The sequence below is a fragment of the Rutidosis leptorrhynchoides genome, chromosome 2, assembly GCF_046630445.1.
Source record: "Rutidosis leptorrhynchoides isolate AG116_Rl617_1_P2 chromosome 2, CSIRO_AGI_Rlap_v1, whole genome shotgun sequence".
Taxonomy (NCBI): domain Eukaryota; kingdom Viridiplantae; phylum Streptophyta; class Magnoliopsida; order Asterales; family Asteraceae; genus Rutidosis; species Rutidosis leptorrhynchoides.
The window spans coordinates 161,212,665-161,238,710 of record NC_092334.1 but is presented as its reverse complement, the minus strand read 5'-3'; the positions used below and the strand labels follow the sequence as shown (position 1 = coordinate 161,238,710).

The 26,046-nt window shown below is 33.6% G+C and overlaps 1 protein-coding gene across 1 annotated transcript; it reads right to left on the bottom strand.

Annotated features, from left to right (window-relative positions):
- Positions 1-647: 647 nt before the first annotated feature.
- On the bottom strand, positions 648-1,166 carry LOC139891543 (phosphoenolpyruvate carboxylase 2-like). The gene is made up of 2 exons (XM_071874520.1): positions 874-1,166; positions 648-784 (listed from the first exon to the last, which is right to left on the bottom strand). Exons 1-2 carry the CDS (start codon positions 1,131-1,133, stop codon positions 679-681), a joined length of 366 nt encoding a protein of 121 aa, XP_071730621.1. The 5' UTR covers positions 1,134-1,166; the 3' UTR covers positions 648-678.
- Between the last annotated feature and the right edge of the window lie 24,880 nt (positions 1,167-26,046).

Here is a 26,046-nt window from a genome sequence, read left to right as displayed (position 1 = left end):
ATACAAATCTTCTACTTTGGAAGCATATTGTATAGAACTATACAATGTGTTGGGAAACTTATACCATCACGATCACCACCCATCCAATTGTATAAGAGGGGTGTTATATGGAACACAATCATTGATCCCAATGTTCTTAAGAGCAGTATCAACACGACGTAAGAATTTAGGAACACCCTTCCAGATTGTTTCATGAAAGTAACTCATTCCAGCTCTCATTTCATCTTGAGGGGTTGGTGGTGTTCTCCTAATCTCATCTGTTCGAAAAGCAGCTTGAGTTTACATATTTTCATAAAAACTATCTTGTGAACTTATAGTTAGGGTGGAAAAATGAGTAGCCAGTTGGGTAACAGGTTCATGTCAAACCTAGTAATTTTGTACCCGTCGAATCAGGTTAACCCTGTACAAATTTTGGAAAAATTATATCGTATATGTCATTATATTTAAAGATTTTGAATAAAGGGATTGAAATACACTTTGGGCAACTTTTCGCTCGTTTGACATGTATCTGCTTATGATATATTTATACCTGATAGAGACAGAATATTACCCATTCATAAGTAGACGATATTAGTTAGCTACCTCTAACTGATATAAATAAAGTCAAACTGACAGACTTTTTCAACAAACATGCAAGAATACACCATTCAATATGACAAATTCAAAGTTTAAGATAAACTAATAACCGTTGATACATACTTCTCTATGCAAAGCTTCATCCAGTTCGCGTTTATCATCAGGAGTGATATCTTTAGCATATAACTGGGCGAGACAGTCCCGAATCCTGAAAATAAAACGTCGCTTGTAAAATAAAATAACTGGAAAAAATTCGACCCTTTGCTTTCAATAAGGTTTAAGTCTTAAAAGGTATACCTTCCTTGCTTATGTAGTAAATATCTGCGAACAGATTGAGTTGGATGAGCAGTGAAGACCAGGCCAACAGTTTGTTTCTTAAGTTCATCAAACACTTCTTCAGGCGACTTTTTAAGCTTATGTACAAGTTTCTTAAATGTTTCTTCAATGTCCGATTTAGTGGTTGCAAAACCTTCATCGGCAAAATCACCCTTTATCAGTTTAATCCTACTTCGATAAGCAATCTGAACCTCTTCAGCCAAATTGGCCAAGTTAAGCATATGAGAAAAAGCTTTTGTAATTACAATCGAATCCCCTGGTGTGATGACCCGGGAATTTCCGACCAAATTTAAACTTTAATCTTTATGTGGTTCCGACACGATAAGCAAAATCTGTAATGTTGAGTCTCAAAAGTTTTGAAACTATATTCATGTAATCAATTACCCTTTGACTATTACTGACGATTCACGAACAACTATTTGTAAATAAGTATGTATATATACTTAAATAAATATATATGATTTGAAATATAATTTATGATGTAATTGTTAAAAATTAATTATGTAAAAATAATAACTATTATTTAAAACATATTTATATATAAATAAAGTATATTAAAAATAAATATTAAATAATAGAAATACTCATTGATGTTCCAATTGATATTAAGCAAGTTAAATTAGAATTTATATGATTCTGAAATAAACGGTGATCTGAAACTGAGTTCTATGAATTATAGGTTTATTAAAAATGTATTTAGGAACTATTTGGTAAGTTTTAAAACTTTTTATATTTTACCTGGGATCGGGAGTGGACAGTGAGTAAAATTTTATTTAATAATTAATGATCGAATTTTATACCATAATGACTGAAATAAATAAAGGAATTTAATTTAAAATTTTGGGATTTTTCTGAACACTTTTTATCCGTCACTATTGATCAACGGAGTGCGAAATCCAATCCACGAAAGGAATAGTAAAGGACGGCTAATACATTACACGTTTAAAATTCCTTGATTATTATTATATTATTTATTAATAATAATATATGATTACTACCCGTGATTGTATGAATGAAAAATCTGTTATACTGTGTTCGTCCTATTTAAAATTCATTATGTGATATTTATATTCTCCACTACTTCCTGTCTCATATTATTATCATCATATCACTTTATGTATATGTATATATATATATATATATATATATATATATATATATATATATATATATATATATATATATATATATATATATACGTTTAATGAACCCACCCAAGAACAACCAATGGCTAAACTTTTTGGCACTGTTTAATGTTTGAAATTTGTGTAATACTGTGTTTGATTTGTTTCCTCTTTCCACTGAAACATAGATATAGCTATATATATTATATCCCTATCTTCTTTATATATATATTTATTATTGAATTACATATAAAAGGAGGAAACCCACATGCATACTTGATCAATATTTGATCACCTCAAATATCAAAACAACCACATCTCCGGTCACCTTCTATGTTTATTGAACCATCGACACTGCCACCTCCACCCCTTCTATCACACCCGTCGGACACCGAAGTCACCAAGAACCCCAACCCACATCACCTACGGTTTAATCTATATTTTTTTTTGTGTTTCTTTTCATAACCACTGCTATTGCTACAATCAATCTTTCACTTTGATCACCATAACTACAACCTCACACCTGCTACTATTTTTATTTCAATTCATCACTGTTGCTCGTTAACAACTTACTATTTCTGTTTGGTTCGAAACATCACACACCACCATAGTTGTTGAATGTTTGTTGCTGTCGCTGCATTTTGTCTTCCTGTTTCTTCTTGCTATTATTCGTCACACAAAACAACCTTCAAACAAAACCCACTCAATTTGCTGCTGGCTTCTGTCTAAACCAACCACCATCGAACCAAAATTTTTGCTACTTTATTTATTAAAGTACGTTGTTGTATTCACCGAGACCCAAACATACCTGCAACTCATTCGTTATATTTTTTTTCTTTTTCTCTCTCGACACCACAAAAATGAGGATAAAAACGTGCCATTCAAAGATAAACTTGAGGATGATATAGTTTTAGTGGAAAGTGGGGTCGGCACTTGAGAACTAATGTTGATTTATCAAAACTGGAAACCGATACAAACTTTTACCTTGGCCAATTGCTTTAGTTATTGGACTAACTTGTGATGTTATCATGGGCCGAGTCCTATTTCTCCTATTGGGCCGGGACAAGCCCAACTTCATTGAATATATTGATGGTACGTGAAAATATATAGTTAGAAATAATGATGGTGATTACAATGATACGTGAGATCGATGGAATGATTTATGTTACAATTTCATGATGTTGATAATGATAGTGGTAAAGATTTAGAGGTTGATTAAGTGATGAGCATATAATGGTTAGGAGATGATTAGATAATAATTAGATAATGATTATGAGTATTTACGATGATGATGATGATGATGCTACGTAATAATAACGAAGTATAATGATAATAATTTGTTACAAATATGATTAAGATGATGATTTTTGATGAAAGGTTGGTGATAAAATGAATACAAGATTTATGATGTGGAGAAGATGATTACATAGCGAATTACTTGTTAAAAATATAGTAGTGCGAATTAAATCAAAAATGCTACGATAGTAGGATGGTTGAAGGTGTTGGGTCTAAGCAAGAGGTCCTGAGTTCGATTCTAGGCGACTGCAGTTTATTTTTTTTTCTATAGCAGCTGTTGTAATTGGTTGGGCCGATTTATATAATTGGGCTTATGAAACTACTTGGGCCGAAATGAAACAAAAGTGGGTTAAATACAAATGGGTTAGGGAATAGAATAGAAAAGTGGCGACAGAGCCATGGTCTTGGGCGTTGTCGGAGAACAAGAAGTCGCGGGTTCGAGCCTGGGCAAGAACGTTTATTTTTTTAGGCTTATTACATTAAGGTAGCCTTTCTACTATGTTTATTATTATTATTATTATTACAATTATTGTTATTATTATTATTATTATTATTATTATTATTATTATTATTATTATTATTATTATTATTATTATTATTATTATTATTATTATTATTATTATTATTATTATTAACATCATTGGTATTATTGTTGTTATCATTATTATTATTATTACAACGTATAATACTTACATAAAAGGTATCTAACACATATATAATACCTTATGTTAATATTACAAACTATTTTGTTTCCAAAATAAAAATATTATTATTTATTATTAATTAAATTACATATAAGATATAAAGATATTTTTATATAACCTTATATATAAATTTTAATATATCATATATGTTTTAATTAGAATACTTTAATAAACATCCGATATATATAATTATTAACTATGTAATTAAGATATATAAAATAGATATAATTTATATATTTATTTAAGGTAACATATAAATCATTAATAAAACTAGTATATCAATAATATCAATTTGTTTAAATGTTATTATGTGTGTTAATATATACATAGATGATATAGGTTCGTGAATCCGAGGTAAACCCTGCATTGTCCAGTTGTTCAATATCGTCATATGTATTTTTACTACAAAATACAGTATGGTGAGTTTTATTTGCCCCTTTTACTCTTTATGTTTTTGGGCTGAGAATACATGCAAATGCTTTATTAACTGTTTTACAATATTTATATGCGTGAGTTTCATTTGCTCCCTTTTACTCTTTATATTTTTGGGACTGAGAATACATGCGTTGTTTTTACAACTGCTTTATTAAATGCTTTTGAAATATATTTTTGAACTGCGAATACATGAAATGCTTTTATAAATGTTTGACGAGATAGACACAAGCAAAACATTTCTCGAATAAATTATTATGCAGACAGAAGCTCTGCGGATTATTGTTGAATCATGTGGACATGATAATTGCCACCGTTGAATTATGTGGATATGATAATTGCCACCATTGAATTATGTGGACATGATAATTGCCACCATTGAATTATGTGGACATGATAATTGCCACCAATTGATATGAATGTTATGTATCGAGAGAATGATTTTATACACAGGTTATGTGTATGTTATTTTTATTCACGAGATATGTGTACGGTTACTAAGATTTATGAAAGATGATTTCATACACGAGAAAGGTGTACTGTATTTAAAAGATATCGCAAGTATATTACAGGTGGGTATAGGATTCGGGCCCATTTGTACCATGCAGGATTTAAATCTTGTGGTCTATCAAAATGATGAATTCTATTGTTTTATGATAAACTTATGAACTCACCAACCTTTTGGTTGACACTTGAAAGCATGTTTATTCTTAGGTTTGAAAGAAATCTTCCGCTGTGCATTAGCTCATTTTAAGGATATTACTTGGAGTCATTCATGACATATTTCAAAAGACGTTGCATTCGAGTCGTTGAAGTTCATTAGAGATTACAATTAAGTAAATGACAAATTAGGTCATTTATCGTTGGATATTATGAAATGGTATGTATACCTGTCAAATTTCGATGTAATGAAAGTTTGTCTTTTAAAAACGAATGCAATGTTTGTAAAATGTATCATTTAGAGGTCAAGTACCTCGCGATGTAATCAACTATTATGAATCGTTTATAATCGATATGGACTTTGTCCGGATGGATTAGGACGGGGCATTTCAGTTGGTATCAGAGCGGTGGTCTTAGCGAACCAGGTCTTGCATTAGTGTGTCTAACTAGTAGTCGTTAGGATGCATTAGTGAGTCTGGACTTCGACCGTGTTTGCATGTCAAAAGTTTTGCTTATCATTTAGTGTCGAAAATTATTTACTTATCATCCTTAAAGTCTAGACACGTCTTACTGCCTCTATTGCATAGACAGTGTATAGATAAATTCATATCTTAGCGTATCTGTTATTGTTACCATTGCCTGACAGCTTCCGTAGATTCCTCAGTAACTTATGGGATTTTAGTATTATATATGCATATGTAAATTACGTATTGCAGGGTACTAATCTACATCCTATAATCTATTTCTTATCGAAAATCCTTCATCTGATCGTACGAGATGAATCCCTCAACCAGTTCGAATTCCTTGGATTCCGACAGCTATTCCGATATGGATATCCACCCGAGCTCTGAAAACAGTATAACCGGAATGGATCAACCAACCAGCCATCATCAATTCATCTGATTTGTTTGTAGTCGACTTACTCAATGGAGACGCGAAGAAGGTGATCCCTTCCACCAACCGAATTCACCTCTTGGTGAAGAACCCGAAGCACTTACCGGCGAACCTATCTGAAACACCATTTTTAGCCTCATTTCCAGAATAGCTCGACACGATTATATTCTATCCACAATTCTAAACCTTATTCATCCGCTCATTCCGACCGACAATCATCCCAGAGTAATACAAGGAGTCAACGAACTTTGCGCTCGAGTAATCAATTTGGAAAATATGGTGCAAAATGTACCAGCTTCAGAAACATCACCGGTATCAACAGTACCACCAACAACATAAGTTTCAACATCACATGCCCCAATATCTCATTCTGTACCTTGAGTATAATCATCGTTCTACGAATCATTCTACATTATTTATCTTCGTTCTACATCATTATCTTCGTTCCTTATGACAATTATGTAATCTCTAATGTTTTAGAGATTATGTACTATAGTTCTAACCATAAATCAAATGAGTTTAATATCATATTAACTCATTAAATCCATAATTACATCTGAAGAAAATATACATGTATATATGTTTTCATAAGAATTGTAATTAAAAATTCTTTTGTACAAACTGTTAATGGTGAAAATATTTTAACGGGTAGGTAATACTCGAGGAATATTTAGATTTCACCTTAATAAGTTACACTGTACATTCGTCAAAGCTGATTCAACAGTCATTTACAATCCTACTTACAACCACCGATATACATATCCGTTCACCAAAGAATAACCATTTTTATTCAATTTCATATTTGGATTTTGACCTATCAGAATCCAGCAAGTGGCATAATGAAGAAAATATTGGACAAAATAAAATTTGTTAGAAACAAACAAATTTAACTATGAGAGAAATTTTGTTAAGAATCCACGCTAACTATTCCTAGCTAATTGTTCCTAGCTAACTGATTACATTTTATTTATCGCAATTTAATTATCGCAATTTACATTCTCGCAATTTTATTTATCGTCATTTAAATTTCTGTTATTTATATTACGCACTTTAAATATCGAGACACGTATACAAGGTTTTGACATATCATATCGACGCATCTATATATATTATTTGGAATCACCATAGACACTCTATATGCAGTAATGATCGAGTTCTCTATACAGGGTTGAGGTTGATTCTACAATAATATATATAGTTTGAGTTGTGATCGAGTCTGAGACAGGTACACGGGTCACGATACGTATTAATTAATTCGAATATTATATATCTAACTATATATGAATTATTGAATTGCTAACTGTGTACTATCAACTAAGGACTGCCAACATTGGACAATTAAAAATGAATTAAAATATTGATTATAACATATGAAACTAAAATAATTCTTCAAGTTTGCCACTTGATTTCATCTTAAACCTCATTTGTATCTTGACGATTACAATATGCGTTTAAACCTTTTGTAATTCTCGAAAACACCTCAATCGAGAGGATGAACCAACCGCACTTCATCTACGGAAAGAAAGGATTGATGCATATATTTATGCACCTGAAAACACTCGAAACCTGCGTAAACGTTTAACACGTAACTATGCTAATTTCTTTAGCGTTATTATTACCCAAAATAACTTGGTAATTCCTTTCAAAGTAGCAAATTTTGTCACAGCTCCAACAAGTCAACTTCGACTTTTCAGTCGGACTAGCCTTTTTATAACCGTGATATATACGTTGTCTTTTCACCTTCGTTACCGAAGAACCTTTTATATTCCATCATATTAGCAGCAGACGTACCAGCAACCTCGTTGCTCCTTGGTTTAAATCTCTACGACAAATCACTATATTTATCTATTGAAGTCTCATCATGTACTCATCCGCATCTTGTAACAAGAATTGCCATACCAATTACCAGAAATCAGCAAATCTATATTGTGAGCCTCGCAACGTTTCCACAACAACAGTTATATGTATCCATATAACATTTATCTCTTAGAACTATGATCTTCCATTCTGAAATTCTGAAAAGCACCCAGTCCGCGAATTAATACTCTGGATTTTGAAAAGTTGAATGAAGCAACAAAAACTGTAAACGACCTCCACAGCCAAAAGTTGATGATAAAGAATTGTATGTTGGCAAAGCTCAGAAAAAGTTTGAAACTGAAAAACTGATTGAGCAAACTACGAAGAAGTCTCTGAACAAATCACAAGGACTAAACTTGTACATTAAGAATCCTGATGATTCTGTTTCTGATGAAATCTTTAAGCGAACACCTTGCTTCTGACTCCAAACTCTTGTGGACAATTTTCTTCACCATCCTTTGATATTAGAAATTCCAAGATATCATCGTATCTTTCATTATAAATATCCTCCATATTTCTGAAGATATTTTCATAACTATTCTTATCTAAAATCATTAATCTCTTAGTGCTATCAGTGTTACATCATATAGAAACTGTTAGTTTCTATATTCTGTAAACGTTCAAGCTTAAAATATGAATGTTATTGAAGTAATGTTGGGAACTGATGCATGAGTTAGTATAATATAATGACACTTGATCAACGTGATTATATTACAGTAAGTCATGCTGAGTTTCTAATGAAACGTGATGATTCACAGATCATAACATCATCATGTGCCATGTTACACGACTCTTGCATTCTATCTAATCTTCAAACATATCAAGAACATATCATCCTGATAGTTCTAGCTTTTCTCTTGAAATCTGGTGACTTAACCAATCAAGATCGTGCTACTACAATCTCTCTTAAAACGTTAGTCATGTTCGTTCAAAACTTCATACCCACGAATTCTGGATCATTATTCGCTTGACTTAAAGTCGGGAAGAGAAAACAAAAGGATGGAACTCTATAATATAAAGGAAATAAAAGGGTGGATTTATAGTGAAATATCCGACAGAGTAATCGGAACATATTATTGCATTTAATCAAAGAAGATCCTGATTTCCTTAATCGCCGAAGAACCAAATCTTGTTACAAAGATTTTCTATAAATCCCATGAATTCCGGAAATCGATCGTAACCACGTCATCGTTTAAAACGAATATACATTTATTCATTTCACTCTCTTGGGATAGCTTCACTTATACTCTTCGCGTTATCAAATTGTTTTATCTATATTACTCAATGATGATAAGACTCTATTTATCAACTCATATTCGTCATGAAAACATTTTTATAGTTAGCCATGATGACCTCGATCAAATTTCAGGACGAAATTTCTTTAACGGGTAGGTACTGTGATGACCCGGGAATTTCTGACCGAATTTAAACTTTAATCTTTATATGTTTCTGACACGATAAGTAAAATCTGTAATGTTGAGTCTCGAAAGTTTTGAAACTATATTCATGTAATCAATTACCCTTTGACTATTACCGACGATTCACGAACAACTATTTGTAAATAAGTATGTATATATACTTAAATAAATATATATGATTTATAAATTAATTATGTAAAAATAATAACTATTATTTAAAACATATTTATATACAAATAAAGTATATTAAAATAAATATTAAATAATAGAAATACTCGTTGATGTTCCAATTGATATTAAGCAAGTTAAATTCGAATTTATATGATTCTGAAATAAACGGTGATCTGAAACTGAGTTCTATGAATTATAGGTTTATTAAAAATGTATTTAGGAACTATTTGATAAGTTTTAAAACTTTTTATATTTTACCTGGGATCGGGAGTGGACAGTGAGTAAAATTTTATTTAATAATTAATGATCGAATTTTATACCATAATGACTGAAATAAATAAAGGAATTTAATTTAAAATTTTGGGATTTTTCTGAACACTTTTTATCCGTCACTATTGATCAACGGAGTGCGAAATCCAATCCACGAAAGGAATAGTAAAGGATGGCTAATACATTACACATTTAAAATTCCTTGATTATTATTATATTATTTATTAATAATAATATATGATTACTACCCGTGATTGTATGAATGAAAAATCTGTTATACTGTGTTCGTCCTGTTTAAAATTCATTATGTGATATTTATATTCTCCACTACTTCCTGTCTCATATTATTATCATCATATCACTTTATGTATATATATATATATATATATATATATTTATATATATATATATATATATATATATATATATATATATATATATATATATATAATGAACCCACCCAAGAACAACCAATGGCTAAACTTTTTGGCACTGTTTAATGTTTGAAATTTGTGTAATACTGTGTTTGATTTGTTTCCTCTTTCCACTGAAACATAGATATAGATATATATATATTATATCCCTATCTTCTTTATATATATATATATATATATATATATATATATATATTATTAAATTACATATAAAAGGAGGAAACCCACATGCATACTTGATCAATATTTGATCACCTCAAATATCAAAACAACCACATCTCCGATCACCTTCTATGTTTATTGAACTATCGACACTGCCACCTCCACCCCTTCTATCACACCCGTCGGACACCGAAGTCACCAAGAACCCCAACCCACACAACCTACGGTTTAATCTATATTTTTGTGTGTGTTTCTTTTCATAACCACTGCTATTGCTACAATCAATCTTTCACTTTGATAACCATAACTACAACCTCACACCCGCTACTATTTTTATTTCAATTCGTCACTATTGCTCGTTAACAACTTACTATTTCTGTTTGGTTCGAAACATCACACACCACCATAGTTGTTGATCGTTTGTTGCTGTCGCTGCATTTTGTCTTCCTGTTTCTTCTTGCTATTATTCGTCACACAAAACAACCTTCAAACAAAACCCACTCAATTTGCTGCTGGCTTCTGTCTAAACCAACCACCATCGAACCAAATTTTTGCTACTTTATTTATTAAAGTACGCTGTTGTATTCACCGAGACCCAAACATACCTGCAACTCATTCGTTATATTTTTTTTCTTTTTCTCTCTCGAAACCACAAAAATGAGGATAAAAACATGCCATTCAAAGATAAACTTGAGGATGATATAGTTTTAGTGGAAAGTGGGGTCGGCACTTGAGAACTAATGTTGATTTATCAAAACTGGAAACTGATACAAACTTTTACCTTGGCCAATTGCTTTAGTTATTGGACTAACTTGTGATGTTATCATGGGCCGAGTCCTATTTCTCCTATTGGGCCGGGACAAGCCCAACTTCATTGAATATATTAATGGTACGTGAAAATATATAGTTAGAAATAATGATGGTGATTACAATGATACGTGAGATCGATGGAATGATTTATGTTACAGTTTCATGATTTTGATAATGATAGTGGTAAAGATTTAGACGTTGATTAAGTGATGAGCATATAATGATTAGGAGATGATCAGATAATGATTTGATAATGATTATGATAATTTACGATGATGATGATGATGATACGTAATAATAACGAAGTATAATGATAATAATTTGTTACAAATATGATTAAGATGATGATTTTTGATGAAAGGTTGGTGATAAAATGAATACAAGATTTATGATGTGGAGAAGATGATTTCATAGCGAATTACTTGTTAAAAATATAGTAGTGCGAATTAAATCAAAAATGCTAGTATAGTAGGATGGTTGAAGGTGTTGGGTTTAAGCAAGAGGTCCTGAGTTCGATTCTAGGCGACTGCAGTTTATTTATTTTTCTATAGAAGCTGTTGTAATTGGTTGGGCCATTTATATAATTGGGCTTATGAAACTACTTGGGCTGAAATGAAACAAAAGTGGATTAAATACAAATGGGTTAGGGAATAGAATAGAAAAGTGGCGACAGAGCCATGGTCTTGGGCATTGTCGGAGAACAAGTGGTCGCGGGTTTGAGCCTGGGCAAGAACGTTTATTTTTTTAGGCTTATTACATTAAGGTAGCCTTTCTACTATGTTTATTATTATTATTATTACAATTATTATTATTATTATTATTATTATTATTATTATTATTATTATTATTATTATTATTATTATTATTATTATTATTATTATTATTATTATTATTATTATTATTATTATTATTAACATCATTGATATTATTGTTGTTATCATTATTATTATTATTACAACGTATAATACTTACATAAAAGGTATCTAACACATATATAATACCTTATGTTAATATTACAAACTATTTTGTTTCCAAAATAAAAATATTATTATTTATTATTAATTGAATTACATATAAGATATAAAGATATTTTTGTATAACCTTATATATAAATTTTAATATATATATATATATATATATATATATATATATATATATATATATATATATATATATATATATATATATGTTTTAATTAGAATACTTTAATAAAAATCCGATATATATAATTATTAACTATGTAATTAAGATATATAAAATAGATATAATTTATATATTTATTTAAGGTAACATATAAATCATTAATAAAACTAGTATATCAATAATATCAACTTGTTTAAATGTTATTATGTGTGTTAATATATATATAGATGATATAGGTTCGTGAATCCAAGGCCAACCCTGCATTGTTCAGTTGTTCAATATCGTCATATGTATTTTTACTACAAAATACAGTATGGTGAGTTTCATTTGCCCCTTTTACTCTTTATGTTTTTGGGCTGAGAATACATGCAAATGCTTTATTAACTGTTTTACAATATTTATATGCGTGAGTTTCATTTGCTCCCTTTTACTCTTTATATTTTTGGGACTGAGAATACATGCGTTGTTTTTACAACTACTTTATTAAATGCTTTTGAAATATATTTTGAACTGCGAATACATGAAATGCTTTTATAAATGTTTGACGAGATAGACATAAGCAAAACATTCCTCGAATAAATTATTATGCAGACAGAAGTTCTGCGGATTATTGTTGAATCATGTGGACATGATAATTGCCACCGTTGAATTATGTGGATATGATAATTTCCACCATTGAATTATGTGGGCATGATAATTGCCACCATTGAATTATATGGACATGATAATTGCCACCAATTGATATGAATGTTATGTATCGAGAGAATAATTTTATACACAGGTTATGTGTATGTTATTTTTGTTCACGAGATATGTGTACGGTTACTAGGATTTATGAAAGATGATTTCGTACACGAGAAATGTGTACTGTATTTAAAAGATATCGCATGTACATTACAGGTGGGTATAGGATTCGGGCCCATTTGTACCATGCAGGATTTAAATCTTGTGGTCTATCAAAATGATGAATTCTATTATTTTATGATAAACTTATGAACTCACCAACCTTTTGGTTGACACTTGAAAGCATGTTTATTCTCAGGTTTGAAAGAAATCTTCCGCTGTGCATTAGCTCATTTTAAGGATATTACTTGGAGTCATTCATGACATATTTCAAAAGACGTTGCATTCGAGTCGTTGAAGTTCATTAGAGATTACTATTAAGTAAATGACGAATTAGGTCATTTATAGTTGGATATTATGAAATGGTATGTATACCTGTCAACTTTCGATGTAATGAAAGTTTGTCTTTTAAAAACGAATGCAATGTTTGTAAAATGTATCATTTAGAGGTCAAGTACCTCGCGATGTAATCAACTATTATGAATCGTTTATAATCGATATGGACTTCGTCCGGATGGATTAGGACGGGGCATTTCACATGGATCCAAACTTGTTAAAAGATTTCCAAGCTCCTCAAGCTTCTTAGGATCATGCTTTCCTACATACTCTGCAAATAGCTCATAACACTCTTGAACCTACACAAATAAACATCACAGTCGATTTCGTTACTTCAATCTACGTTTCAAAGGAACGTCGAAATGCAGCCTAGAAACACAAAAGGCAATAATTTATCACTAAAAACAACTACTGTGAGAACTTTATCTAATAGTTGATGATTAAAATTTTGTTGAATAGATACTCAAATTACCAATCATAATCGTACAGAGTATGTTCCACAATTTAGTATATCAACAGATTGAAGTAACAGTCTGGAAGGATCTAACACTACCTGAAAATATAAGTTTTATTAAAAACATGTAAAAGCTTTACTTATAAAAACACCCTTGCCCTTCTAACAAAAGTGCTACAGCTGCTATACTGCTGTTTTATACAGCAGTGTACCTCTTCATTGTATAGTTTTGGCACCCCTTTAAAATGCATTTGTACTCGACAAACCCGTACATATCCTATATCAATTTGAAGCATGTTGCGTCTACTTCCTAACCCAATTATTATTTTTCACCAAAACTTAGCCATTTTTATTTGAAAAGTCCGAAAAGTAGGTCCAAGAGTCATTTTTAACATCGATACGAAATGGGTCAAAACTTACACTTCAACCAAAATACACCTTAAACCATATCTTTAAAATACTAAGACCTGCTGTTACTTAATACAACATATAAGAGATGTCCAAATTAAGCAAATACCTAATTTGACACCCAATTGTTCAAACAATCGAACTCACCCAAATGAACACCAAAAAAGACTTGAACATTATAACACCTAAAAAGCCCATAAGGTAATAAAATAAAACTCCACCAATGTTTGTAAAAATTAGACATGTACACTGATCATATACATAGTATTGTATATGCATATTTTAAATACTAAAGACTAAAAACAGAAGTCAAGCGGAGTATACTTAAAGGATTTGGAAGACCCGCTGAAAGTTAAGTTAGCAGATCAGTTTGCGCATTAATAAAGATTGCGGATTCCTTTCGCTAAGTTAATGATAATAGTTAATCCGCATGCCGCGAATATTCTAAAAACTATAAATAGAGAGCTTGGCCTCTCATTTATAGGTTGTTGATTCTCTGCCATTTGCCCGAGCCTTTGTAATTTTCACTTGTGACCTTGTCCAAGGAATTTTTACATTGTGCTAAGGTGAATCATGCTAATTGACAATCAAGACCGTATTGGGGTGGTTGATCACTTGATTGATAAAGTGAAAGACGATCATCAGGGCCCAAAACATCAACACCCCATTCCACCCCTTTTAATCTCATTGCACTCAATCCTAAATGAAGTATCTTTAATTAAGATTGATCAATTGGTGCCATCCATGGGACACATTCAAAATTAAACTTGAATTTTTTTTTTGTGCTATCGAACAATTAAAATTGCCCGTTTCATTTTAATCGTGTATTGTTATGATGATTTGCAAGGAAATTGCTAAAGTGTACCAGTTGACTTGATCGTCGGCTATGACAGCTAATGCAAAGCAGGCAAATAGCTCTGTGAATGCTGATGTGTCGCATAATGATACGCTAAATGATTTGTCAATTAACTTTCAGTCGAATGTTAATGCTAACGCAAGCAGTTCGGTTCAAGACCCGCTTGCTTAAACGTCTAATGCTAATGTTGCTAGTGCTGATCCGCAACTAAAGGTTGCTACTGATAAGATGGTTGCACGCAGAAATTTGCAGTAAAGTCGTGACGAAGCTATCGCAGAAGGAAAACAACTCAGAATTTTAGCTGGAAAAGCAAGTTCAAAAGCACATAGAGTGGTTGACACTGCTATTGTGTAAGCTAAAAAAGATGCAAAAGAAGGTCGTGAACCTCGCGTACCGCGTACTTATTTATGACCATTGAATGATTTGGGATCACGTACTGATCGCTTAGTTGTTGAACATCGCGATAGAGATAGTAATGACGCAAAGCAACGCGTTGTTTTAAACTCTTTTTATAATTCCAAGATTGCAAAAATGCCAAGAGAGGAAAGCGAGTATTATGATGACTCAGACAGCGCAGAAGAAGTTGTGAAAGTTCTGCATGTTAAACGAAGGCGACCGCCAACACCTTTTCCCCGCAATGGGGATGAGGGTGAATCTTCTGATGCTACGTGCAGAGAAAATGCTTAAAATTTCTTAGCGGATGCTTTTAAAAGCATTGTGCCTAAATCAATGCAGCATAAGTTTGAGCAACCGAATTTTTTGCAAGACATGATAACTAAATTTTGTGCGGAGAATACTGATACCCGCACAAAAAAGGCGACTGAGATCACTACTGCTGCAGACAAGTTAGTTCAGCACATTTCTGATTATCCGATTGTTACGCCGCCCATTGTGCCTGCAACGTTGGGTGTTTATTCTGGCTTAACTGACCTATTGGATTTTTTGCAACGGTTTGAGGGAGTTGTAAGCACTTATAATTGGGATGAACCGGTTGCGTACTGAGTATTTCCCATGGTTTTACAAGGGTCTGCAAGGGAGTGGTTTCATAGCTTGCAAGCCCGCAGTATTATCGGTTGTATCGATCTTCGTGATAAATTTTTATTGCAGTTTCAGAATCTTTTACCACAAAAGAAGACACATATAGAATTCCATGGCATGAAGCAGGGCAATATAGAAACTTTAAATGCGCTACTTACGCGATATATCTATGAATGCCAAAAGATACCAAGTTTGAATGAAGATAAAAAAATCTCTGGTTTTCTGCATGCCATCAATCCGCAAAGACATCCAACGCTTGTGCGGTGTTTGAGAAGAGACGTTCCACCAACTTTCACAAAGGTGAAATAGGAAATGTATGATTACATTAGAGGTGGTGAGGATAGTATTATAACCCCCACATGTGGATAGGGTAAGGATAAAAGTTGACGGGATGATAATGATTCTTTCCGCGATGGAAACAATGATAACTTTCGCAGTTCAGGATATCCAAGGCGACACGGCGGTGGTAGTTACCAGCGTAATGACAGACATCAAGGTCAAGGTGATAATCATGGATATAACCGGCGCGATCGTTATTCTTCGAGGAAATGGAATAATGACTCTTTCAACATTATTCAAATGTTAACAAAATGCCTAAGAAAATTCTTTTGTAAGAAAGAGTGGCGAGGTCTTTCCCTGATCCTCAGCCTTTAGCGGAGAATAGCAGGCGTGATAAGTCCAAGTTTTGCATTTTTCATGATGACTATGGTCAAGATACTAACCGCTGTCGAGATTTGGCAGAATTAATTGCGGAAGCATTTGAGCAGGGTAAATTGGACCATTTATTTGCTCAAGGAGCTGCGAGTACTACAAACACGATGATCTTGCCCTCAGAGTCTAATGCACCACAAGTGCCAAATGCTGGTGCGATAGTTCAAGCTGACCGGAAAGCACCCGCAGTAAAGAATTTAGGTGTTAAAATGGTGAGTAAGAAAGAGAATTTGAGTGAAATATAGGTTATTAATATAGTGGAAGTTCAAAGCAGAATGTCAGTGTTTCAAGTATCTGAGCAATTCGCGAGTTGGCAATGCGCCTCTATTACTTTCCCTCCTATAAATTTGAGCGCGGATCTTGATAAGCCAGTGGTGGTTTCATGTCGCATTGCAAACACTGGTATTATAATAATGAAGGTGCATGTTGATACTGGTAGTTGTGTGGATGTCATGTACGAATAATGCTTTAACAAATTGCCTGCACATGTTAAGGCTTTGCTAAAACCTACTGCGGTTTCGGTAGCTGGTTTTTCAGGAGAATCAACTTGGCCTATTGGTCAGTTGAAATTCCAAATTGAATTGGTAGATGATTGCGATGAACTGCTAAAGCAGCAAGCCTTGTTAAACCTTTATGTAATGTGTAATCAGTCTAGGTTTAACATGATTCTTGGGCGCACTGCTTTGCGCATGTTTGGCGCAATATCGTCTACGTTGCATGGAATGGTGAAGTTTTCTACTTGTAGGGGCATTGGTACGCTAACTTCGGCGGTAATTGAACCAATATGCGTGATGATTACTGCCCGAGAAAACATTGGTATTAAAGGGCATGCGGTGCTCGTTGAATAGCGTAAATGTTAGCAGTAGATAAACATTTTAGTAATTGATTGCTTAATCATGTTTTAGTGAATGTGTACTGTGTTACATTGTTTTTATGATTGTCATTTTTTGAAAAGTGCCAATAAAAGGTAATGAATTCGTGTTTTAGAGGTTGTTTTTATACAAAGCAGAAAACACTGCGTGTGGCCACGCGCAGTGATAATCTTGCAGAATGCAAACGCTTAAGTCTCACAACACTGGCTTAAGTCTCACAACACTGAATAAAATTCTTATGCAAAATTCAACTAAGTGTACGCAGAAATTTTAAAATATATGGCATTATTTCGCTAAGTAATGATAAAGCCTACTTATGCGTTAACAATGCAGAATTTTCATCAATATTACCATTAAAGCTAGGTGATGAAATTGCCCATTTGTGCTAAGTAATAAGTGTTGCGAAAGGATAAAATTTCCTAAGTATTTGATCTTGCCATACTTAGATGCTTCGCAATGCTAATAAACTACCTAAGGATCGTTTTGGCGGACTTAGAAGATTCATAATGTATAAATTTATATAAGTACAGATTGTTTCGCGAAAGTACATGCTTATTATGTGCACAATAATAAAAGTTGGAAATTGCAAAGGACAAGTCTAGGTTATGAATATGTTGAACAAAGCGCTATATAAATAAATAGAGTTGCAACTATGAAATATAAAGCTTCATTAATAAAACGCTATGCGAAGCGTGTTGAAATACAAAAATGCAATGCATGATTGCGATTACAAATACACAAGTCAAACGAAAACATTACATCTCGAGTGCCTTAATGTCTTCAAAGGTTATGTTCTCCTTCCGGCTAATCTCCTCTAAAGCTGGAATAGTAACCTTTTCGACTTCCTTTTTGGCCTTGGATAGTGCTTCCAGCGCCTCTCCTGTTGGGCATATTTCATTGGCAATATCAAGAGGAAGCGGCTGGGAAAGGTCGCCAAGGCGAAAAAGCAGGTCATACCACTCGCAGCGAGTGGCGACCTTAGATGCTTGCGAATATACTCTAAACCTCTCTGTCACTGGTGCGGAGTCCAAAACTTTGTCACCAAGCTCAGGCAGATATTTGACAAGCTTCGAAAACTGATTTTCAACAAATTTCACTCTATTTTTTAGAACGGAAGCTTCATCTTGAGACTGTTTGAGTGCATCTTCAGTCTTTTTCAGTTGGAGCTCCAGCTTTTGAATCTTCTTGCGTTGAGCATGAGCAACTGCGCACTTCTTGTCATAATGTTCCGAGATGGTGTTGAATCTTTTGATGTTCTCTACGGTTGAGCAAATTGCGTTAAAGAAATTCTTTATCCGCTGTCTTTCAGCTTCGACGAATGTAAGTTCGCTGTATTTTGCGTGCACACTTCTTGGCACAAATTTGCAGAGTTTTCTGTAGAGTTTGTTGGCATACTCTTCCTCCGCGGCTTCTGCGGCGTCTTCATCGCGGTTTGATGTCTCAGATTCTGAGGGAAGGGTTAAATCTTCATTACAAGGAGTCTCGAAAATACCTTCGGGGATATCCCCACCTATGTTGAACACCTCCTCTGGCTCCTCAGAAGAACCTGAAAAACAGATTAGCAAATAAAGAGAATTAAAAAATGCAATCATAGTATCAAAATAAAATGCGCAGTTATGCGGAATAAAGCTAACTTACTTGCTTCTTGCTCCGCTATCGTGCGTAGGCGTGTTTTGAGGGGCGTGGTAACCTCATCGGTTGCGGCTTTACATTTTCCTCGGTCTTCGCCACCAGGAATGATAAAGGTATTCAGAATTGGTTCATCAATAGGGATGATTGCGCCGTCGCCTTCTTTTGGGTGGCGCGCAGGCCTAATAGCTCGAGCATCCGCTGTTCTCAACAGTTGGTCAAGACCAATTTCTGCAAAATTATGTGTGCATTAATTTTTACAAGCATAAAATAAAATAAAGCTTTGCGCAAAAGAAAATTGCTTGCGTTATACCATTATTTGATGCGTCAATCAGTAACACGTTATGATCACCCCATAACCAGTATATGGAGACTCTGTCGATGTAAAGCGGAACATTGCTATACGATCGCATTATTAGGCCAGCACCCTTGATCAAGTTAAGGATCCCCTTTTCAAAATCATCTGGGTAACTTTATCATTTGTGTGTGCATCAAGCTCGGTACACCAAGTTTTAACAATGTTGCTGGTACCATGAGCAGTGTTATTGATAAAGAAAAAGGAGTTGCGCCAGTTCCCAATCGAATCTTTGGGAGTGGTCATCACGCCATGACGGCCGCGAAACGAAAACCACCCCGAATCGTGTGGAGTGGTACTGTTGAAAGAACGAAAAACTGAGCAGTAGCTGCTTGTTAAGCGCATTGCAATAATCTGAAAAAGAATGATTTTATTAACAGCGTTTGGATGCAATTGTGCAATTGCAACCTTATAATATTCACACATGCTAAGAAAGAAAGAGGTCAATGGAAGTCGTAGGTTTTCGTGAGAGATAGCGGCTTCGTATATTGTAATCGTGTCTTTGGGTGGGGCATTGACCCTATCTTCTGCCGATGGTGTAGTGGGTGAAAATTGAGCTAACAACGGGTAGTGCTGTTTTAGGGTTTCAATTTTTTCGGCTGTTATGTATGAAATGAATGCATTTGGTGTGTTTGCAGATGATGATGATGCCATTTCGATTTTATGAGTAGGTATGGAAATGAATTTGAATTAAGCAAAGTGAGAAACGCTAAATTGAAGAATAGTGGGTATTGGATTCGATAAAGCTTGATTGCAAAGAAATTGATGGTGAAAGCGTAAAGTTTGTAATGCGAATCACTTTGCTATTTATAATTAAAATTGGGACGAAGAAGTCGTAAGGGTAATGATTAGTTTTTACCGGTCAGAATTACTGCAACGCATCAACGGTAATTAAATAGCCGTTACAGCGTTGCTCGATTTGACGGGTTTTCAGAATTTTAGTTGCCATTACGCGTTATCATTGCGAAAGTTAACGATAATAAATTCACAGTGAAAAAAGCATTAGGACTTGCTGCAAAGATATTTTTAAATAGCAAACTTTATTTTTTAGAGTTTATCATGCTGCATTTTTTATACAAAATGTACCATAATAAACTGGGGGGACTTGATCATATACATAGTATTGTATATGCATAATTTAAATACTAAAGACTAAAAACAGAAGTCACGCGGGGTATACTTAAAGGATTTGGAAGAACCGCTGAAAGTTAAGTTAGCAGATCAGTTTGCGCGTTAATAAAGATTGCGGATTCCTTCCGCTAAGTTAATGCGGATAATAGTTAATCACGCCGCGAATATTCTGAAAACTATAAATAGAGAGCTTGGCCTCTCATTTATAGGTTGTTGATTCTCTGCCATTTACACGAGCCTTTGTAATTTTCACTTGTGACCTTGCCCAAGAAATTTTACATTGTGCTAAGGTGAATCATGCTAATTGACAATCAAGACCGGGTCGGGGTGGTTGATCACTTGATTGATAAAGTGAAAGACGATCATCAGGGCCCAAAACAATCATCAACACCCCATTCCACCCCTTTTAATCTCATTGCACTCAATCCTAAATGAAGTATCTTTAATTTAGGATTGATCATACACACAAAACCCCACCAATGGTTACCAACATGCATCAAATCAATAAATAACATAAAAATAACTTTTATAAATGTCTAAAAATATTAACACCCATTTATACATAAAGTGACAATTCTAACCCATTTAAGTCACAATTATGAACAAAAAAATATATATGGAAGACTTTGGTTTTGTAATTAGTAAAGATAGGATAAGATTTAACGTAAATAGCCATGTTTACTACTAAATATCACTAAACACAAGTCAAACAAGATTTGTACTATTTTTTCCAGCTTACTTGCAATTTGCAGTTTGGATAAAAGAATATGTTGAAGGAATTATAGGAAAACTTACAGAGTAGTAGGGCAAAGATCACGCTCTACTGGTTGCTTCCACCTGAAAAAGTTAATTGAATTTTATCTATATTTTTTATGTCTTATTATAGGATAAAGAAATCATTGTAGTCGTTATCTTCAATATCTATGTACCTATCCAAACGGTTTCCACGATTAACACTGCACTTACACTCAGACAATAAGAAACTAACACACACATATATGTACACATACATATATTAAACTTGCTTACAACAACAATGTGTGCAAAATACTCCATGTAGTTCACTTCTTCTTGTAATATGTACAAATTAACATCCAAACTCATTGGTTAACATAAAAGTAAACTAACTGAATTGAGTTTTGAAGTCATCATAAAGAGCTTTTATTTGATTTTTAAAAATTTTAATAGAAGTTAGTAACACATTTACATAAATAATATAATATAATAATAACAATAATAATAATACAACAATTGCTCTTTTACAAACTCAATTGTAAGCTTACACAAACTATAAACATATCAATAGGTCTAGCTACTATTATTTAATACGAAATTAAATATACACTTGGGTCTGTTAGCTTATAATTTTGAATGAACTCAGTAGAAGCTAACCAGGCTCAGCTTACACATATCATTTAGGAGTTTATATGTTGGGTCAGACTGGCCTATGACTTTTCATTTGACTTTTACATGTAAATGTGTCCAATCGACAAAAATGTTGGGTCCGAATAAACTCATTATAACCCACATTGATCCACCTAGTGTCATTTACAACCCATTCCCAAATAGGACCGCATAACAGACCTCGAAACCAAACAAATGCAACCGTAATAAGTGAGCAAATTTTGACTAATAATCCATCAAAAAATCATGTGCTCAACAATGACCCGTTTAAAGCCCATGAAGATGCAAAAAAAAAAAAAAAAATGTTATATCAGATATAGTTCTAATCAACCCCAAGTAACATAAACAATAAAAAAAATAGATCATGAAAACCTGCATCTAAGTTTGCAGTTGTTGTTGGCTGGAAGCGGCGACCAAGAATGAATTCCAGTATGTCTAGCCTATATTGGTAAAAGGGAAAATGAAATCTTTTTTATTTTTCTTACCGACATTTATCAACATTGTGTTGGGATTTAACAAGTGTCATAATACTTAAAACATTTTAAGAATCAAATTAAAGCGGAAGCATGTATGTATTACCATTTAAAACTTGTTAATCATTAACCAATTAAAGTTAAATCCCAATATGGATCAAGTTGTGATATACACTTACAAACTACAAGCAAGTAAAGAGATTATACCTACTCCAAGCTTGCTAGTAAATGATGAAGATGATGATGTTGAATGGAGCTCCAAAAGTATGAAACCTCAAGTTGTTATACCCCAAACTTGTGCACCAACACCCTAGCTTTGGTTAGGATTTACTTGCACTTGAATATGACTTGCAAAAAAAATAAAATGAACTCTCCTTTTATTGAAAAACCCCACAGCCAGACAGCTCTTTAGGAGTGTGTTTGTGCAGTTTTTTTGCAAGTGTATTGATGTGTATAAGCATGTAAGTTTTGGTCTCCAAGAGAGCCTTGGTACTTATGCCTTTTCAAATGGAATTAGCCATTCAAATGGGTAGTCAAATGGCATGCCTACATGGGCTCCAATGCCACTAACAAGTAGCTATTAAAATAAGTTTTATAAAATATAAATTTTATAAAACTATTTTATAACTTCCATTTTATTTATATATACATTATATTATATAAAACCAATTTATATAAAATGTAACATAAATTAATTAATTATTTAACCTATAAATAATTACATCCATATTATATAAATTATTCCATAATTTATATATATATATGTATACACACATCAAATAATTATTTAAGAAAACCATTTTTCTTAAAGTTCAAGTGTCGCGTATTTAATCAATGATCCAATCGCTAAGATCAAATACAAATAAGGTGTCGGTAAGCTTGTTATTGGGTATGACCCGACTTGGATCAAAACATATTAGCCACATTAATTTAATATGTCTCTCGGGCATACGAAAAACCTTCAATCTCCCACTTGCACGAGAAACATAAGAAATTAATGCAAGTGATGGATACCACCTAACGACCGTCCATCACCCCCAATATGTTATGACTTTGTGCCATTCAATAACATCATCCCTTTCGAGTTCCCATCTCGAATATGAACAGGTGAATCTTTCATCATATCCTTTCATCCTAGATGTCATGTTAAATCCAAGAGACATAGAGTGATCACTCTCTTTTAGATTTAACTTTATCAAGCCTTAGACATCTGACTCTCAACGAATAAGAGGGACAAATTCCATCTTGACTACATATGTCCTAGATATATACTTTGTATCACACCTGAGATCTTCCTTATGGACTACCATATTTCAGAATAGCGAAGGAAAGAATCAAGGCATAATACTTAGTGAATATCCGAACCCAATATGTATCTCAGGTCAGGGGATACAATGATATTCACCTTTACTCAAGACTACATGTGATCAACCACAAAGGTTCCATTTAGTAAATCTTGAGGGCGGGTCTTCCAATATTTGTATCCCACAAATATCTATGAACCTTGGTTGCAACCTTGCCCCACATTCATCCCGTGAATGTATACCAATCCAAGTTCATAATAGTCTAAACCTCACATTTGCTCCCACAAATGTGATCGACTACGGAATTTAGAATAATTACTTATTCATGGATAAAATATGCAAAATAGGAACATAACTCAAAATAAATTAATGCCATAATTATATTAATGAGTTTGAACAATTTTGGTCGGTTACAATACTTAAAACAGATCACAACCAATCACTAGAATATCGAAGCCCTAATGCACTAACATGCCCTTGATGTTTTGCACCATGTAAGAGCTTCGTGAGTGGATCCGCTATATTAAGATCCGTATGAACTTTGTGAATACATATCTTTCCCTTTTTCAACTTCATCCCTTATGTGGTTGAATCTCCGCTCAATGTGACGGGTCTTTTGGTGAGCACGAGGTTCCTTGATTTGAGCAATCACACCCTCGTTGTCACAAAAGATCTCAAGAGGGTCCTGAATGGAAGGGACAACTCCTAAGTCGTCGATGAATTTCTTCATCCATGCAGCTTCCTGAGCTGCCAATGATGCGGCGATGTACTCCGACTCTGTAGTGGATAAAGCAACAACATCCTGTTTTGAACTCTTCCAAGAGACCGCACCTCCATTTAACGTGAAGACATAACCGGATTGTGATCGAGAATCATCTCGATCAGTTTGGAAACTCGCATCCACGTAACCTTTTACCGCGAGTTCCTCCTCACCAGACCCATATATCAGAAACATATCCTTAGTCCTCCTAAGGTATTTCAATATACTTTTGACAGCAATCCAATGACTATTTCCTGGGTTATTCTGGTATCTACTTATCAGGCTAAGAGCGCATGACACATCCGGTCTAGTGCATATCATTGCATACATGATTGACCCAATGGCAGACGCATATGGGACTTTCTTCATTCTCTCCTGTTCATCTTTCGTGGTGGGGCACTGAGATGAACTGAGAAGTGTTCCCTTTTCAATAGGTACCAAACCTTTCTTAGAGTTCTCCATCTTGAACCTTTTCAAGATCTTTTCAATGTATGCACTTTGATTCAAACCTATCAGTTTCTTGGATCTATCCCTGTAGATCCCAATCCCCAAAATTTATTGTGCTTCTCCAAGATCCTTAATAGAGAAGCATTTACTTAGCCAAGTTTTAACACCTTCCATTGCCGGAATATCATTTCCTAATAACAATATATCATCCACATATAGTACAAGGAACATGATAGTGCTCCCACTAGCCTTCTTGTATACACAAGCTTCATCACCATTTTTAATGAAGCCAAATTTCTTGGCCTCCTCATTAAAACGATGATTCCACATTCTGGATGCTTGTTTCAATCCGTAGATTGACTTCTTTAACTTGCATACCTTTTTAGGATATTTCGGATCAGCAAAACCTTCAGGCTGAACCATATAGACATCTTCCTCAAGATGTCCATTTAGGAAAGCAGTCTTGACATCCATTTGCCATATTTCATAATCATAATGAGCAGCAATGGCGAGTAATATCCTAATAGACTTTAGCATTGCCACAGGCGAAAAAGTTTCATCATAGTCAACCCCTTGAGTTTGAGTGAAACCTTTTGCTACAAGTCTAGCCTTATATGTATCCAAGTTTCCATGTATGTCGGTTTTCATTTTGAAAAGCCATTTACAATCAACTAGCCTTGAGCCAGTAGGTTGTTCAACAAGTTCCCAAACTTGGTTGTCATACATGGATTGCATCTC